The sequence below is a fragment of the Erinaceus europaeus genome, chromosome 12 (genome assembly GCF_950295315.1).
Source record: "Erinaceus europaeus chromosome 12, mEriEur2.1, whole genome shotgun sequence".
NCBI classification, from domain to species: Eukaryota; Metazoa; Chordata; class Mammalia; order Eulipotyphla; family Erinaceidae; genus Erinaceus; species Erinaceus europaeus.
This window is the reverse complement of record NC_080173.1, coordinates 34,745,403-34,763,702: the sequence shown is the minus strand read 5'-3', so window position 1 is coordinate 34,763,702 and position 18,300 is coordinate 34,745,403. Positions and strand designations below refer to the sequence as shown.

The 18,300-nt window shown below is 37.9% G+C and overlaps 1 protein-coding gene across 8 annotated transcripts in view; it reads right to left on the bottom strand.

Moving 5' to 3' along the window:
- Window positions 1–18,300, bottom strand: part of ERC2 (ELKS/RAB6-interacting/CAST family member 2) — a 1,141,350-nt gene that overhangs the window by 700,935 nt on the left and 422,115 nt on the right. For all 8 annotated transcript variants that reach the window (XM_060203088.1, XM_060203089.1, XM_060203094.1 and 5 more), the window contains one exon: window positions 13,532–13,606. In XM_060203088.1, coding sequence (XP_060059071.1) covers window positions 13,532–13,606 — 75 coding nt within the window. The remainder of the gene's footprint in view (window positions 1–13,531; window positions 13,607–18,300) is intronic.

The window sequence follows — 18,300 nt, the reverse complement described above, 5'->3', positions numbered from 1 at the left end:
ATCCCCATCAACAGATGACTGGCTAAAGAGGTTATGGGATATATATTGCATGGAATACTACTCTTTGACGAAAAGAAGATGATATTGTTTCCTTTGGGATGTAATGGATGGAACTTGAGGTGACTTATCTTAAACTGGAGGTGTTTATCCAAATAAAACATAAACAAGAAAACTGTAAGACTTGTGAGAACTATCATGCCTTATCTTTGGGAGGTGGGAGGGTGGGGATACAGAACTTTGGTGGTAGATATGGTGTAGAACTATCCAGTGTAATCTTACAATTTTGTAACAAACTATTAACAACAAATAAGAATATTTCTAAAAAATCAGCTAATAATAAGTTAGTGTATAATGATTACTAGATTACTATGAAGGTATCTTTTGGGTGCCAGGTGTTCTCTCTCAGTAGAAAGCACATGTAACTATGTACAAAGACCCAAGTCCAAGTCTTTGGTCTTCACTGGCAGTGGAGAACTTCAGGAGTGAAGAATCAATACTTCAAGTATCTCTCCATCTGTCTCTCTCTTCCTCTCTTCCCCTGTCTCTCATCCTCTACCCAAGAAAAATGTGTGTGGGGGGGGAAATCTCACTTTTTAAATGGGAAACCAAAAGATAATTAAAAAATTAAGTATATATGTTTTAATTTACCTGATGTAATTTCAAATCTTCCCCATAGCCTTATGAAGTAAGTACTTATTTTACAAACTAGAAGACCTACAGAGGTAAATTATTTGTCCAATGTTTTCCATTTATTGAAGTGACTTTTTAGGCCCAGAATAAGCAACTCCAGCCCAAGGTGCTACATTAGCAAACTAAAACTTAGAAAACTTTAAGGTCCTGTAAATACTTTGATTGACTTGGAATGGAGTATATCCAATAACCAGTTTCCAAATGCAACACTAAGTATGGGCTATATGAATTTATCCTTGTTTCAGTTCCAAACAAGCTCATTTATGTGCTCCTAGTTAATCAGATATTTTGTATTTATCTCTTCCTTCTTCTTTATCCTGTGGAAGATTCCTGTCTTCTGGCCCATTTTTAGTATTCTAAATAGAGATTATATGCTTCACAAAGTGCTAAAGTTTGGTTTTATCAGCTAATTTTTTCATCATTAATTATAAGTATAATTATGAATATTTTCACATAGATTTCCACTGAATAAAAAAGAGGAAGCTATTCACTGGGACCTTATTATCTCCAGATCCACCAAGAAAGAATGACCTTACCACCTAGAAATTGGGATATTTTGATCCCTTCTTACAACAACATCTTTAGCCCTTAAAGATGACAGAGAGGGCTAGAAGAATAGTGTACCTATATAGTGTACCAGATTTGCCATGCACATGACCCAGGTTCAAACCAGGCCCCCATCAAATTGGAGAAAGTATTTATTTATTTTTATAATGTATTTATTTATTTATTTTTATAAAATGGAAACACTGACAAAACCATAGGCTAAGAGGGGTACAATTCCACACAATTCCCACCACCAGAACTCTATATCCCATCCCCTCCTTTGATGGCTTCCCTATTCTTTATATCACTCTGGGAGTATGGACCCAGGGTCATTATGGTGTGCAGAAGGTGGAAGGTCTGGCTCCTGTACTTGCTTCCCCACTGAATTGGTAAGTCAATCCATACTCCCAGCCTGTCTCTCTCTTTCCCTAGTAGGGCAGGGGTCTGGGTAGGTGGGGCTCCAGGACACATCATTGGGAAGTCAGGTTGGCATCATGGAGGAAGTTTTTGTGTTATGGTGTCCTTCCTTCTCTCTGTGTCTGTTTTGCTCTCTCTCTCTCTCTCTCTCTCTCTCTCTCTCTCTCTATATATATATATATATATATATATATATATATATATGAAAAGTCAGCCCATAGCAGTGTTGTCATGACAATAAATAAATAAGTAAATGGCAATCAAAAGGTCAAAATAAAATACCAAACTGTTAGGGAGAGAAGAAAGTCAGAATGAAATTTCAGAAACTGCTTCCAGATGAGAAGATAGTCTCTTGGTGTGTGCAACTCGAGATTCCATAAAGCTGGGTCAGAAGTCTTTCAAATACATCTGGATACAAAAAAGGGTTTGGATGTCCAAAGATTCAATGAACACTAACTTGCAAGACAGCAGATGCATTCCAGGAAATCATTTAAAATGATGGCCATCCAGGTACTCTATTCTGTTCCAGTGGTCTTTCAGGGAAAACTGGGTGAAGAAGCTTTCTTTCCTGGCCTTGTAGCAACCTAAACTTGTTCTTACCACTTCTTTTAATCCATCCCCAAAATATCTCCAATAGCCCTGGTTTGGGACCCAATTCTTAAGTTCTCCAAACATACCACAAATCCTTCTATGCTTAAACAGTTTGTCTCATGGAAAAAGCAACAGGCAGTAAAGGAATTCAGGCCACCCCAAGTCACCACTGTGGCCTGATGGATGTGGAAACTGGACCATGCCTTAGGGATGAGGCATGTGAAGGCCAGCACACTGTCATTACCGAAACTTGAAAGGGGAAGTTCACATGAGGCCTGTGGTTCACTTTTCAACCCTGCTGGCCAGGGCACACGCCAATAAGGAAATTGCAATCCCTAAATAAACAATAGGCTGGGAACCTGAGCACAAGCTGGGGGGCGGAGGGTCTTTCTGGTCTAGGCAAAGCTGGCTAAAACAGAGCAAACAAAGCAAAGATAGAAACTTTGCAAGAATGTCCTGTCAATTCAGACTCCCCAGGCAGGCCCTTTTAGAGTCCAAATTGCCAAATTACCACACCTCCAAGCTTGGTAGAATTTTTAAAGCTGGACACTAAATATTATCCCTTTAGTTGCCAGTGGGGACAGTGACTAGCCAAAGATCCAACAGCCAGAAAGCTAAATCCCTAAGTCATTTATCATGCCACAGACCAACTGGGAGTTGCTATTTTTTCTTCGTTGGTTTCTCCTTTCAAAGATGCTTTTAAACATGCAAACTGTGTATGTATTCATAGCTAAGACTGTCTGAAGTAAGCCTATCCCTCCCCTCTAATGGACCTCATTCAAAAGTAGCACCTCCCATTTGTAGGTAAAATTAAAATTATAGGTTGAAAGGAAAAGGACAAAGAAGCAAAGAAAAAATTCTGCTTCTAGTATTTGCCAATATTTTTCCATTTCTTAATCCATTTTCCTCACAATCTTGGGCAGACTGGTATCATGGACCTATCTCTCATGCAGCAAAGCTGGAGCTCAGAGAAGCAGTAAACTCCAGACCCAGATCCTCAGTCTCCATAAATATTCTAATCTTCTTCCCTTTGATGACTCCTGAGTTTAGCAAGAATAAACAAGAACAGAAGAAATTGTGCACCTCTTTGAATTTTAATAGCCATCTTATTAATGTTTCTCCTAAAGATTCCTGATCATCCCTAGAGCATTGAATACACATTATTAAAAATACAAAAATTTGGGTGTTCTTGTTTTTATCTTAATGATCCAAATAGGATTTATCATTTTTACTAATCTTTCCAAAGAATCATCATTTGGCTTTGTCATTCCTCTCTAGTAAGTGCGTGTTTTCTATGTAATTAAGCTAAGCTATTATACTTATTTTTCTGCTACTTTTATGGTTTAATTGGATCTTCCACTGCTTTTAAACTTAAGTGTCTTCTTTTAATAATCTGGAAAGATATCTTACCTAGGAGGGTGCCTACTTTGCCATGTTTCAGTGCTATAAGGGCTGGCTCCCTTCTCTCTCTCTCTCTTTCTGTCTGTCTGTCTGTCTGTCTGTCAAAAAGCAGGTCTGAATCTGACTCAGTGAAGGCCCAGCAATGACCAAAATAAATAGAAGTCTTTTTCCAACCAACCTGAATGATTTATCTTTTTCCAGATGCTTCACATACTATCAGTCTCCATGCCTTCACTCACACAAATCCACTATTTAAGAAACTATCTCTTTGGGGGATAAAATAATCCCTTTCAGCCTGTTAGTGCATGGACTTGAATACCTAGGATCTCAGAGGCTGTAGGTTCAATCCCTAGCTCCACCTTTTGCCAGAATTGAGCAGCACACTGGTCTATCACACTTCTTTCTCATAATAAATAAATTACCCCCTCTCCAAAATAAAAATCTCTTCCCCTTTGGAAGGCTTAACATCATCGACATGAATATTTTACCCAGATCCATACTTAACACAGGGAGTCGGGCTGTAGCACAGCGGGTTAAGCGCAGGTGGCACAAAGCACAAGGACCAGCATAAGAATCCCGGTTCAAGCCCCTGGCTCCCCACCTGCCGGGGAGTTGCTTCACAGGTGGTGAAGCAGGTCTGCAGGTGTCTATCTTTATCTCCCCCTCTCTGTCTTCCCCTCCTCTCTCCATTTCTCTCTGTCCTATCCAACAACAACTACAACAAGGGCAACAAGAAGGAATAAATAAATATTTTTTAAAGTAATGCAATACCCATAGAAGTCCAACATTTTTTTAAGAGAATAAAACAAAAACTACAAATGTTTATCTGGAACAAGAAACTACCAAGAATCCACCAAAATAATCTTGAGAAAAAGAACATAACTAGAGACATTATACTCCCAGATCTCAAACTATAATATAGGGGCAGTGTAGTCAAAACTGACAGTTACTGGGACAGAAATAGACATACTGACCAATAGAGTAGAACTGAGAGCCCAAACTAAGACCCCATAAAAATCCTAGGTTTATTTCCTCTCTAATTTGAGGCCAGATCCCATTACCCTAATACTGGTTTAGATACACACCAAAAAAAAGAACAAAAGAACAATCAATATTTTAACAACTAGGAGAATTTCTAAACTTGTCAGATAAAAAAGTGACTACAAAAGCTGGATAAAGGTAAAAGACTGGCTCATTTAACTATGACCTCTTTGGCCACTATCTGTCCACCCCATTACCAGGGTTCTTATACAGGGAACCCATGGATTCCTTTATAAATAATATGGACCTAGATCTCTGATAGGTCCCTCTCTCTACCATCATTGGTCACACCCATTATAAGCCCTTTTGTGGGCTTCTTCAGAAGCATACCCTCACGATGAAATAGGGACTGCCCCACTCTCCAAAGGAAGGCTGGGTCATACTACTCTGCCACTTGAGGAAGACTAGCTCCAAAATGAGTGTAGCCTAGAATGTTTCCAGCTGTGACTATGGACAGTGAACAAAAGAACCTTCCTCCTGCACTGCTGGTGGGAATGTAATTTGGTTCAACCCCTGTGAAAAGCAGTCTGGAGAACTACCAGAAAGCTAGGAATGGACCTTACCCTATGACCCTACAATTTCTTTCCTAAGGAACCAACCATACCTATCGAAAAAGATCTATAAATATGTTCATAGCAGCACAATTTGTAATAGGTAAAACCTGGTGTCCAACAACAAGTGAGTTGCTGAGAAAGTTGTGGTATATAAACACAAAGGAATACTACTCAGCTAAAAAAATGATGAATTCAACCTCTCCACCCCATCTTGGATGAAATTTGAAGGAATCATGTTAAGTGAGATAAGCCAAAAAGAAAAGGATGAGTATACGATGATATCACGCATGGGCAGAAATTGATAAATAAGAATAGAAGGGGAAATACAAAGCAGAACTTAGATTGGGTTTGGTGTATTGCACCAAAGTAAAGTAAAGGATTCTGTTTGTGTGTTGGGGGGTGGGGGGTGGAGGGAGTATTTCAAGTCCTGGTGCAAGATGATGGAGGAGGATCTGGGTTGGGGTTCAGTGTATTTTGCAGTAAACTAAAAAATTTTATACATGTACCAACAAATGTATTTGATATAAACTATTAATCCTCCAATTAAAAAAATCTCTTCCCTTTATCAAAGAATGTCAATTTTTCAAGCATTTCCTCAAATGTTACTTCTCCCAAAAAGAACTCTCTGCCTTCTTTCATTTGATATTTTCTGAACACCAGTCGCCGATTTTGCTGTTCTCAGGTCTCCAGTTAAATCCTTATATTCTTCCTTTACATTAACACCTTAATAATTTAACAATCATTATTTTTGAAATGCCCTCCAGGGTGCTATCTATAAAATAAGCTGCTCTGTAAGTACTGGCAGTTGTGGACCCACTTCAGCATTTAAATACACACAATCAAATTGATTAAAGCAGGACTGGCAAACATTTTCAGTTGTACACATCAAAAGAAGAGTTGAGAAAAAATAGGATGGAAGTCTCACCTTTTTATAAATACCTTTTGCTACTAAATGACACCCATATATCATTCAGAGCTAACCTTTCATTTGATATTTTGCAGTGTCTGGCTATCCATTAAAGCATACATTTATTTAAGCAAAATAGTTGAAATTGTTTTGTTTTGTTTTGTTTTGTTTTGTTTTGTTTTGTTTGCATGCATGGTTATTGCTGGGGCTCAGTGCCTGCACCACAAATCCACTGTTCCTGGAGGCTATTTTTTCCCCTTTTGTTGTCCTTGTTGTTTTATTATTGTTGTGGCTATTATTATTTGTTGTTATTGCTGTCATTGTTATTGGATAGGACAGAGAGAAATTGAGAAAGGAGGGAAAGACAGAGGGAAAGAGAGAGAGATAGACAACTCCAGACCTGCTTCACTGTTAATGAAGCAACCCCTCTGCAGGTGAGGAGCCAGGGGCTTGAACTGGGATCCTCACACTAGGCCTTGTGCTTTGTGCCATGTGCACTTAACCCGCTGCACTACCGCCCAACCCCTAAAACTGTTTTTTAAGTTGAAATGTGAGATGAAGAAATTTACAAGAAAAAAAAGGTTAAATATAATTTCTGTTATAAATTAATAAATCTTCATAGTTCTTATAAGTTGCCTCAAATCGCTCTCCGATGTAAACCATGTGCAATGACCCAGGTTCAAGCCCCTGCTTGCAGTGGGGGATGCTTCATGAGTGGTGAAGCAAATTTTCAGGTGTCTCTCTTTCTCTATATCCCTCTCCCCTTTTATTTTCTATCCTTTCTATCTGCTAAAATTAAAAGGAAAAAATGATCACTAGGCAAGTAGATTCATAGTGCAGGCACTGAGCCCCAGTGATAACCTGGTAGCAATAAAAAAAAGTAAATGAAAAATAATGTAAAATTTAGTGTACAATTGCCAAAATAAATATTGGAAGAAAAGCCAGTTCGATCTATGTACTTTTTATATGAAAAGTTAGAGGAGGCGCCTACGTTCCCATTTCACTTGCCAACCAAGTGGCTATCGGATTGTGAGCAGGTTACTGGTGCTCTCTAAGCCACAGCATTCTTATCTATAAAGTAAGAATAAATACACCTGCTAACAGGATATTCATGTCGGGTACCACCTGTGTTTGGTGTCCCACTGTGGTACTGATGTTAGACAAGAGGTGCACGAAAGGTCCAGATGCTATTTCTGTTGCTTTTGTTAGTGTTATTGTTCTTTCTAATAGCCATAAAGGAGTAGGAGAAAACCATACTGACTCAACTAAAAGTAGTAGTGCACTAGAAATTAGGATACATCCAGTAACTTGGGATTGAATTAGAAATCTTTTCCTTCTTTTCCTTGCTGTTTTGTTGGAAAATGTTTTCAAGTTGTAAGTTTTGTCTTTTCAACTTCTAGTGCATCTCTTCCATACCTGGTAGAACTGAATTGCCTGAACTTATCCTAATACTAAGGTACAGTTTAAGAGAAATTTAACTCAACTTCAGGTCAGTCAACCCCATGTAGCCAAACAGTAGTCTTCCATCAAAACATAAGCACAAGGTCTAGTTTCTAGCTTTAACAACAAAAAAGTCAACCTCACCTCTGAAGTTTAGCACCTGAATGTAAAGTTATATTCTTTTCTCGACAGCACAACTGCAGTTTAACAATTTATCACTGTTCAATCCTATAAGACAAAACTCACTCAAGAAGAACCATTCATGATACATAAGAGTCCTAGGTGAAGGGGCAGGGTGGTGGCACACCTGGTTGAGGGCACATGTTACAGTGCACAAGGACCCAGGTTTGAGTCCCTGGTCCCCACCTGCAGGGGGAAAACTTCAAGAGTGGTGAAGTAGGGCTGTAGGTGTCTCTCTGACTCTCTCCCTCTCTATCGCTGCCTTCCCTCTCAATTTCTTGCTGTCTCTATCCAATAAATAAAGATAGTAATAAAAAAATTTTAAAAGTCCTAGGTGATCATGAAACAGGAAAGCTAAACATACAAAAAGTTTACTTACAGAAATATCATCATATAATTTGACACTATACTCCTAACATCCTAATACACTTTAATTAGCAATCATATTAAATAGGTCTGTAACTTTTACTAAAATGCTTGCACCACTCATATGTTCCATTTGATAAGTCATACTGAATTCAATGGTAGCATATAGTTTGTTTTCTTTTTCAATATTTTATTTATTTATTAATGAGAAAGATAGGAGGAGAGAGAGAAAGAACCAAACATCTTTCTGGTACATGTGCTGCCAGAGATTGAACTCAGGACCTCATGGTTGAGAGTCCAATGCTTTATCCACTGCGCCACCTCCTGGACCACTAGTTTGTTTTCTTGAAGAAAACTCCCATAAGAATGAAGAAACTCTGCACTGTCTTTATAATGTGAGTATACACCTAAAGCTTTTAAGAAAAGATGTTATCTATTACATATGAATGAGGAGGAGAGACAGAGAGTGCACCACTCTGATGCATTTGACATTGAGGATAGACTAGAATCTTCAAACATGTAAATCTGATGCTCTACCAGTAAAGCTGTTTCTCAGACTCTCTAGCTTTAAGATCCAAGTGAAGTTTTATGTTACAAAAGTCAAAACTCCCACCTGTGCACCCCAAAAAGAATTTTTGCCCATACTTCCAGAGGGATAAACAAGAGGGGAGTTTCCAATGGAGGGGATAGGACACAGAACTCTGGTGCTGGGTGCTGTTTAGCATTACACCCCTATTACAATTATACACCCCTACAATCTTATAAATCATTATTAAATCACTAACAAAAAAATAAAACATTGGGGGCTGGGTGTGGCGCTCCCGATTAAGTGCACATTATCACCAAGCACAAGGATCTGAGTTAGAGCTTTCATTCCCCATCTGCAAGAAGGACGCATCAGGAGTGGTGAAGCAGGTCTGTAAATGTTTATCTTTCTCACTCCATCTCCATCTCCCCTACCCTTTCAACTTCTCTCTGTCTTGTCAAGTAAAAATTAAGACAAAATAAGTAAATAAATAAAAAAGGTAAAAATGGCCATCAAGTGCTATGGATTCATAGTGCCCAGCAATAACCCTAGTGGAAAAAAATAAAATAAAATAAATAAAACATTAAAATAATGAAATAATAAAAGTCGTATGCCCCATCTCAGTGACTATAATTCTTGAGTTTCTTAGGTGTTTTGTATTGTTTTAAAAACACAGCTTTCTCCCTGTCCCATCCTTCAGTGATAGTTAAAGCCATGCAACCAGCTTATGCTGACAGACAGAAAAGGTTGTCTGAAAATAGAGTTGAGTTGAAATGAAGAAGGACAAAATAAAGGATGGAATAAGAAAAAAGTGGCATCAGTTTAAATGTTTTCATCTCTGGAGCAACACTCCTGAATTGTTTTGGGTTTTTGACTCCTTTTACTTATATGTTCTAACAAAGAAAAAAAATTCTGAAACTGTCATACTACAATTTATTTTCCTTAAAAAAATGTGAAAAGCTTTATGAAACAACCCAGTAAAGTAAAATTTCTGGGCATCGTGCTTATATAACATCAAATTTATAATAAAAGGTTTACACTCCTTTGTTTCAGAGTAATTAACGTTAAAGAGAAAAGGAGGGGAAATCTTTCACTAGTATTTTTTAAATTTTTATTTATAAAAAGGAAACAATGACAAAACCATAGGATAAGAGGGGTATAATTCCACACAATTCCCAACAGAACTCCGTATCCCATTCCCTTCCTTAATAGCTTTCCTATTCTTTAACCCTTTGGGAATATGGACCCAAGGTCATCATAGGGTGCAGAAAGTAGAAGGTCTGGCTTCTGTAATTGCTTCTACGCTGAAGGTAGGCATTGGCAGGTCGATCTATACTCCCAACCTATCTATCTCTTTTCATTGGTATTTTCACTGACGGTTCATCTATCAGGAAATGGAGCTTAGTAAAAGATCTCTAACCACAAAAGCAAAAAAAGGGGGAAACTTCTGTGGGGAGATAGCATAGTAGTTATACAAAAGACATGCATGTCACCATGTGCAAGAACATGAGTTTAGACCCCTTACTCCTGACTTGCAGGGCAGAAGCTTCACAAACAGTGAAGCAATACTACAAGTGTCTCTTGGTTTCTCTCCTTCTCTATCCCCCCTCTTCCTGTTCTTATCCAATAAGGGGGGGGGGGGGAACATGGTCTACAGGAGTGGTGGATTTGTTGTGCAGTCACCAAGCCCCAACAATAACCCTGGTGGCAATTTAGAAAAGAATAGTAGAAAAAACTAATGAAAAAACTAATCTAAGAAATGCACACAATATGCTAAATGCAAACCTGAAACATACCTGCCAGACAGAATCATGATCAAAATTGACACTTAGATCTCCCTGCAAGAAGATAAATCACAAATAACTTAATTTGCTTTCCTTCATTTTAGCATAATTCATGTGGCTTTAACACTCCCAGCTCAACCAGCTTGCAGTAGACCTGATTACTGAACAAAAACTAACCCCCCTTTTGATGTGGGATAGATGATTCTCCTTGATGTTTACATACCCCCCTTCTCTCTCTTTCTCTCTTCCTACACACACACACACACACACACACACACACACACACACACACACACACACAATACATTTTACATCTATGAAATTCCAGAGAGATACATGAATAATTACTAAAACTACTAGACCATGGCTCTAACCGTGCTTGAAGATTTCAGATTTACTACAAACACCTTTCTCAGGATGATAAAAAATGTAGATGTGGAGGAGATGAGGGGTAAGAAGTTCACCCTTGGTTGCACTAAGAAGCAAAATACAGTCCTAATGCACACTAAGCTCTTTTTAAATTTTGATTTTTATCAAAGTGTTTTATGACAGATGTTTAGCCAAAGGTGGATTCTCAAACTCCACTAACCAGGTAGGGTCAGTTCTACTGAAGCATGAACTTCTACAAGTAGTAAAATATTGGTTTCCAATATTCACTCTGATTTCACAGGCATAAACAAAATCTGATGAGATCACTGGCTCTATCAAAACCTACACACATGTTCTGAAAAGATGATCCTTTACCAGCTGCCTTCATAACTCAATTTATGCATTTTGAGTATACATGTTAATGGTGCCTAAATTTCTCCAATGATAAGCAGAAAACATTATCTTGTAAATTAATAGGCAAACAAATGATAACAAAAATATTCCTGACTCAGTTTACTGACAAATATCAACAAATCAACATCATTATCATCCATTAAGGACAAAAAAAAAAACACCAAAACTCCAGACCTAGCTTCCTGATAAAATATAAAGATGAATTTGGCTGAAAGTGATGTTTTAATGTAAAGAGTTTAAAATAATGTTTCATTTACAACATTTTTGTTCTTTAATAAAGCACATAATGCTACAAAGAGTAAGCTATAATCAGACTTTCTAACTTTAAGAGTCACTAAAAGTGGAGTGGAGGAGATAGCATAATGGTTATGCAAAATAACTTTCATGTCTAAGCTGAGCAGTGTTATGGCTTTAAAACAAAGGGAAAAAAATAGTGCAGATTGTCTTAGTCAAGATGCATTTACCAGGAAAATACCCTAGGAAAAATGGTATTCTAGTTTCTCCAGAGATTTTTGGAACTCATTCTTTTTTAAATAATCATTTCTTTACATAGTCCTTGGGAGAAAGGTAGTTGAAAAGAGAACTGAATGGCTCTCTACAAAATAATAAAGTATTTTTGTTAATTGTAGAGCCCTAATTGACTTTCAAATTTGGTTCCAATGTGAAGTGAGGATGGAGTATCAGTTACTAACTACTTCCCATTTAGTACAGAATAACTTGCTTTTTAAAAGAAATTATAATTAAAAAAATTCAAAACAACTGATGAATCGGGGTTAAACATTTTTTTATCCTCTTAGTTTCTTTGATTTCTTTGCTATGCTTCACATGAATTTGCTTCAAAAACACTGTAAGTTCCTTGGCCACAATTTCATTGGGGGATATATATTTAAAGCAATGCTATATATTACCACTAACTATGGAAAAAAACCAAGTCATATTTGTGCATGCCAAGAATTCAAAACCTTGGAATAATTTCTTTTTTCCCCAGGACTTGATAACTTTTCCTTTTTTTTTTTTGGCAAATAATTCAAAATCATGTGATTCAAGAGAAGATTCATTAGCCTATCAGCAATTCAGAATTGTTTTGCATACTGATGGTAACTGACAAACTGTTAAGGGCTAGGTATGAGATACCAGATTTCAAACAGTGTTTTTATGATTTATCCTGGTGCATAACGAAATTATGTTCATATGTCAATAAATATACTCTAAAGCAATAACTCCCTCAATGTAATAATTTTAAATAAAATTTTAAATTCATAATTATTTCTTCCATAGTTAAATACTATTCCATTAACTATGCTTCCTAATCATAGACCATGGGTTGGCTATCACCATTTGCTATCATCATTATTTTTTAAATGCCCCCAATGTAGTCAGGAGGATGTCTGATTCTTCTTGGTAGCTTATCTCTATGTCTCAACAGTTCAATAGGCTACTTTGTGAGCATTTACTAAATCAGTAGTACTTACTAGTTATGAGACTTGGTTAGGAGAAAATAGCTGAGTTAAGAGAGAGTATTATTTTCTAGAAAGTGAATTTTAGTGACTGCATAATTTTTCAGCTATTTGAAGACTCCACTGCACATAAGATAATCCCTCCTTGCCAAACCTTAGTTTTGCATACATGTCTTTTCATTGTAATGTGAATGGGAGTTCAAAAAGAATTATTCTAGCTTTAGAAATTTACTTTCAGGGAGTCAGGCGGTGGTGCAGCAGGTTAAGCGCACGTGGCGCAAATCGCAAGGACCTGCGTAAGGATCCCAGTTCGAGCCCCCAGCTCCCCACCTGCAGGGGAATCGCTTCACAGGCGGTGAAGCAGGTCTGCAGGTGTCTGTCTTTCTCTCCCCCTCTGTCTTCCCCTCCTCTCTCCATTTCTCCCTGTCCTATCCAACAACAATGACAAACAACAAGGGCAACAAAAGGGAAAATAAATAAATAAATAAATATTTAAAAAGAAAAGAAAAGAAATTTACTTTCAAAGCACACACACAAAACCTCCCTTATGGTTTAATGCCCTGGGCGGCCATGCTCTGAGAAATGAACCCAGGTCCTTTCAGTAAAGGGAAACTTGAGACCTTTTAGTCTTTTGTCCTGGGAAGTGTGGAGGAGTCTGATAATTATAGGGCCAATAAATTAACAGTACCTAGGAAGACAAAAACAAAACCTAAAATAAAAAAAATTAAAAAAATAGCACCCACCAGAGATCTGAGAAAAAAAACACAAGGTTGATTTCTATTAGACACCCACAAGTAAGAACAAACTCTGCAGGCACAGCTGTTCTGACAAATGTGAACAGCTCCTACCTTCATTTCAATGACAGTCTGAAGAGCCTTCGTTTTAGCTGGCTCTGGCTGAAGTTGGCTTCTTCGGTGCAATTCCTGGGGAGGAACACGATAGAAATAAGCCTTACGGTTCATTCTTCCATTATACCATGACCTTACACAGGTACCAAACAGCCCACAGAATCCAGGTCTGCTGTGCAGAAACAAAAACAAGCCACAGGTGCCTCCCCACCCCCTCTGTAGCATCCCTCCTGCCTAGAGCCTGTGTTCCGGTGAAAAGCTCCTGGCACATGCGCTATTTCTGAAACTTCCATCAATAATTAATGTCAACTGTGACAAAGCCAGCAAGTAATCATAGTCCAAATACTGTTCAACACTGGGGCTGTTGCCCAGCCATCAAATCATAATTTACTAAATTACATTACTCTGTGCTCCAAATACAAACACAGAAAAAACGGAGGAAGAAAATGACTAACACGCTTGCAAATCCGCTGCACGCATGGCATTTTGCTACTGAAGAAGGTTTCAAATGAGCAACTGAAAACCTTTTTCAGTACAACTGGAAGACACTTTTTGTAATGAACTGCTATGATAAACCCTATCAATTTCTTCCTTCTGACAGTTTCAGTACTTGTTCAAAATCACATCTGCTGTTGATACATTTATGCACTAATAATGGCAAGAAATTAAAATTGGTATTAATATTTAACAGTGTGAGAGGGCAGACAAAAATAGATAAAGCCAGACTGTAAACTCAAGAACTTCTGAAATGTGATGAACATTTCTTTAGGTTTAAAACAACAGCATAGTTACAATTTCCAGCTTTAAGATTTGCCTTCTACATGCCTCCTCTGAAAATAATGGCTCTACCAAGACTGAAAAACAGCCTTGGCAGAAAAGAAGAGATAAAGCAAGGGGTCAGCTGGTAGTGCAGCAGGTTAAACACACATGGTGCAAAGCGCAAGGACTTACAAAGGATCCCAGTTTGAGCCCCTGGCTCCCCACCTGCCGGGGAGTCGCTTCACAAGCAGTGAAGCAAGTCTGCATGTGTGTGTCTTTCTCTCCCCCTCTCTGTCTTCCTCTACTCTTTCAATTTCTCTCTGTCCTATCTGACAACAATAATAATAACAATGATAACCAACAAGGGCAACAAAAGGGAAAAAATACTCTTCAGGAGCAGTGGATTCCTAGTGCAGACACCAAACACTAGCAATAACCCTGGAAACAAAAAAAAAAAAAAAAAAAAGAAGAAGTAGAAGAAGAGAAAGTTTTATCAATAAATGATTTGATGAACTGACTGGTATTCGAATGAAAGCAGCAAATGACAGGAGGTAACAAAAATGTTCACAATGTATCCATTGTCCACAATGTCTCCTAATACAAGTCACTTATAGGATTACCTATACCATTCTAATTTATTTCACCTTCCAGAAGAAAAAAAAAATTTTTAATTGGGGAAATGTTAGTTTACAAGTCTGCTGTTACCACAGGGGTGATAATGCCCTCCCAAAAATATTTAACACACCTCACCTACCACCAGAAGGTTGTCTCCCTCTTCACCTGAGAACCACTGGTAACTTTCCTTCATAATGACCCCAGATCTGCAGACGTGGTGTAAGTGTCTACGTATGCCTCCCCCCCCACACACTTACATACATAGGAGTAAGATCATCTTGCCTTTTGCTACAACATGGATATAACTGGAGGAGACTGTGCTAAGTGAAAGGGTACAGAAGAAGATGGGAAAATATCAGATGATATCAAAAAATTATTTAAAGTCACATGGAGTAGTTCTAGGCCTTCACTTTTCACTGGACCACAAGAATTTAAATAAATAAACAAATAAATAAATAAATAAAATTTGGGTTTTATAGAAGAGAATCAAAATAATCTCTCAAGCTTTTTTTTTGCAAGTGAAGACTTTTAAGATGAATTATATATGTACCCCTACCACCTATTATCATTAACATTTTATAAAGACAGAGCATACTAATACAAAAATTGTCAGAGTAGCAACTTCCGGAGGCAGGGCTAAGGAGCAGCAGCAGCTGTGTTTCTCTCCTCTCCTCTCTCCGGTCAACTGGGAATACCAAAGGAGATCATCTGGGACTGCAACAAGACAGGACTAGAATGATTTCAGGTACCCACCAAATCAACAAGCATGGAAATTCTATCAGGGAGCCAGGTAGTGGCACCCCTGGTTGATCGCACATGTTACAGTGCTTGAGGACCCAGGTCCAATCCTCCAGTCCCTACCTGCAGGGGGAAAGCTTTGTGAGTGGTGAAGCAGGGCTGCAGGTGTCTGACACTCTCCCTCTCTATCTTCCCCTTCCCTCTCTATTTCTGGCTATCTCTATCCAATAAATAAAGATTTAAAAAAATGTCAGAGCAGAATTCTACAAAAAAAGATAGTCTTAGAAAAATAAATAAACCAGTAATATTTTGTCTACATCCTACTATGCTATTCTTTTGACCAAAAATCCAGAGGAACTTCCCTGGTGCCCACTTTCAGGGATGCACATTGGCATCACCCTATAGCTCTACATTATGACAGACATTGCTGAAACAAATTAGTAACAATATTTTTCAACCTACAATTTGAGAAAAATACGAGTTCTTCTAAGAATCTGAGAAAAGCTAGAATTGGTGCTCCTGATTATTAAAAATTATTTCTTTTCTTCCTTCCTCCCTTTCTCTCTTTATTAATTTTTTATCCTTGGGGGAAAATGGATAGAACTAGAGGTGATTGTGTTTAGCAAAGTAAGCAATAAGATGAAGGACAACTACTGGATGGTTTCATTCATATGTGGAGTCTAGAGAACTAAAGTTGCAATAAAAAAAAAAACTCTGAGACTTGTGAAAACTATGCTGATTATTTTGGGGAAGTGGGAGTGTAGTAACAGAATTCTGGTGGTGGGTATGGTGTGGAACTATACCCTGTAATCATATAATCTTGTAACTTAATTTCTTTTTAATATAAAAAAGAAAAGAAAAAGATCTCGGCTCAGTTAGGACAATACTCCAAAAGGGACAGATTCAAGTTGACTAAATCTATTGAATCATAAAGATACAAAAAGGGATGTTGTATTATTCTGGAAGATCTTGACCACAAGACAGTCTGGCAATACTAATTATTCTTAGATTCCCAAGAGATATCCCTCCCCACAAAAAATTCTAATGAAATTTTAAAAGCAACTACGTTAAGAAAAAATGATAAATACTTGTGGTCCGGGAGGTGGTGCAGTGGATAAAGCACTGGATTCTCAACCATGAGGTCCTGAGTTCAATCCCCAGCAGCACATGTACAAGAGTGATGTCTGGTTCTTTCTCTCTCTGCCTATCTTTTTTCATAAATAAATAAATTCTTTTACAAATCATAAATACTCCACCTTATAGGTGGAACTTGGGAAAATAAGGCAGGGAGGCAGGCACTGGTGCACCCAATAGAGTTCACACAATCCAGTACACAAGCACAAGGGTTCTAGCCCAGCTTTAAATTTACATAAATTTCCTGCAAACCATATTGCACAAAGCTTTTGCATTTTGGTTTTTACCTCAACAATATCTACATTTTAGAAATTATGTTAAACAAGTGTTTTTACTCTCTTCTCCATTGCAATGTGGCAATATACCTACTAGTGCATTAAAAAATCTGTTTCAGATATTTTTCTACTCTTAAATACACAGTAATTCTTTTTCTAAAACATTCTGTTCCTTCTTTCTGAAATACTCCCCCACTTTTATTTTATTTTATCTACAGTAGTTAGCAAACTATAGCACATAGGTCAAACTCAGCCCACCATCTGTTTTGGTAAATAAAGTTTTACTTAAACACTGCTATTCCCATACATTTGTTTATTGTCTATGGTTGTTTTCATGCTACAGTAGCAGAGTTAAGAAGCTATTAAGGACTATGGTCATGCAGAACCAGAATATTTACTACCTGGCCTTTTACAGGAGAAATATCTCAGCCCTACTTCTCTGCTCCTGATTGACTTCACCACTCCAAAGTATTTCTCAGATAGGAAGACAGAAACAGGGAGAAAGACACCCCAGCACCAAAGCTCCACTCAGTGTGATGAGGGCCAGGCTTGAACATGGATAATATTCATGACAAATCAAGCACACTATCTAAGTGAGCTAGTTTGCTACACATGTACCCATCCCCATTCTGTCTTAACAAAAAGATTATGATAGAAATTATATGATGATCTCTAAAGCTTTCTCATAAGGGGCATTATGGTTTCCCACTCAATCATATTCTCGAATCACTTGTTCTACAGGACGCCAGCTGTTCACATTATGAGGAAGCTAAAGCTGAGCATACAGTGAAGAGACCCATATGGCATGACACTAAGGCCTGTTGACAACAGTCAAGTGACTCTGTCATGGTAGTGGAATTAAATAGCTCCAGTCCTGCCTTTTGATATCCGAAGCTCTGCCCTGTAGCTCCACTGCAACCTCATGAGGAACTATAGCCCAGAACCACCCACAACACAACTTTAAATTAATAGATATTTGGGTTTTTTAATATTTATTTATCACTGAATAGACAGAAATTGAGAGGGGGGAAGGTAGAGTGGGAAAGAGACAGAGAGACACCTGCAGTCCTGCTTCACCACTTGTGAAGCTTTCCCTATACAGGTGGAGACCAGGGGCTTGAACCTAGGTCCTTGTGATCTGTAATGTGTACGCTTAACTATGTGCATCGCCACCTGGCCCCACGTACTTGTTGTTTTAAGCCACTAAGTATTTGGCTAATTTGTTAAGAAACCATAGATTACAAATAT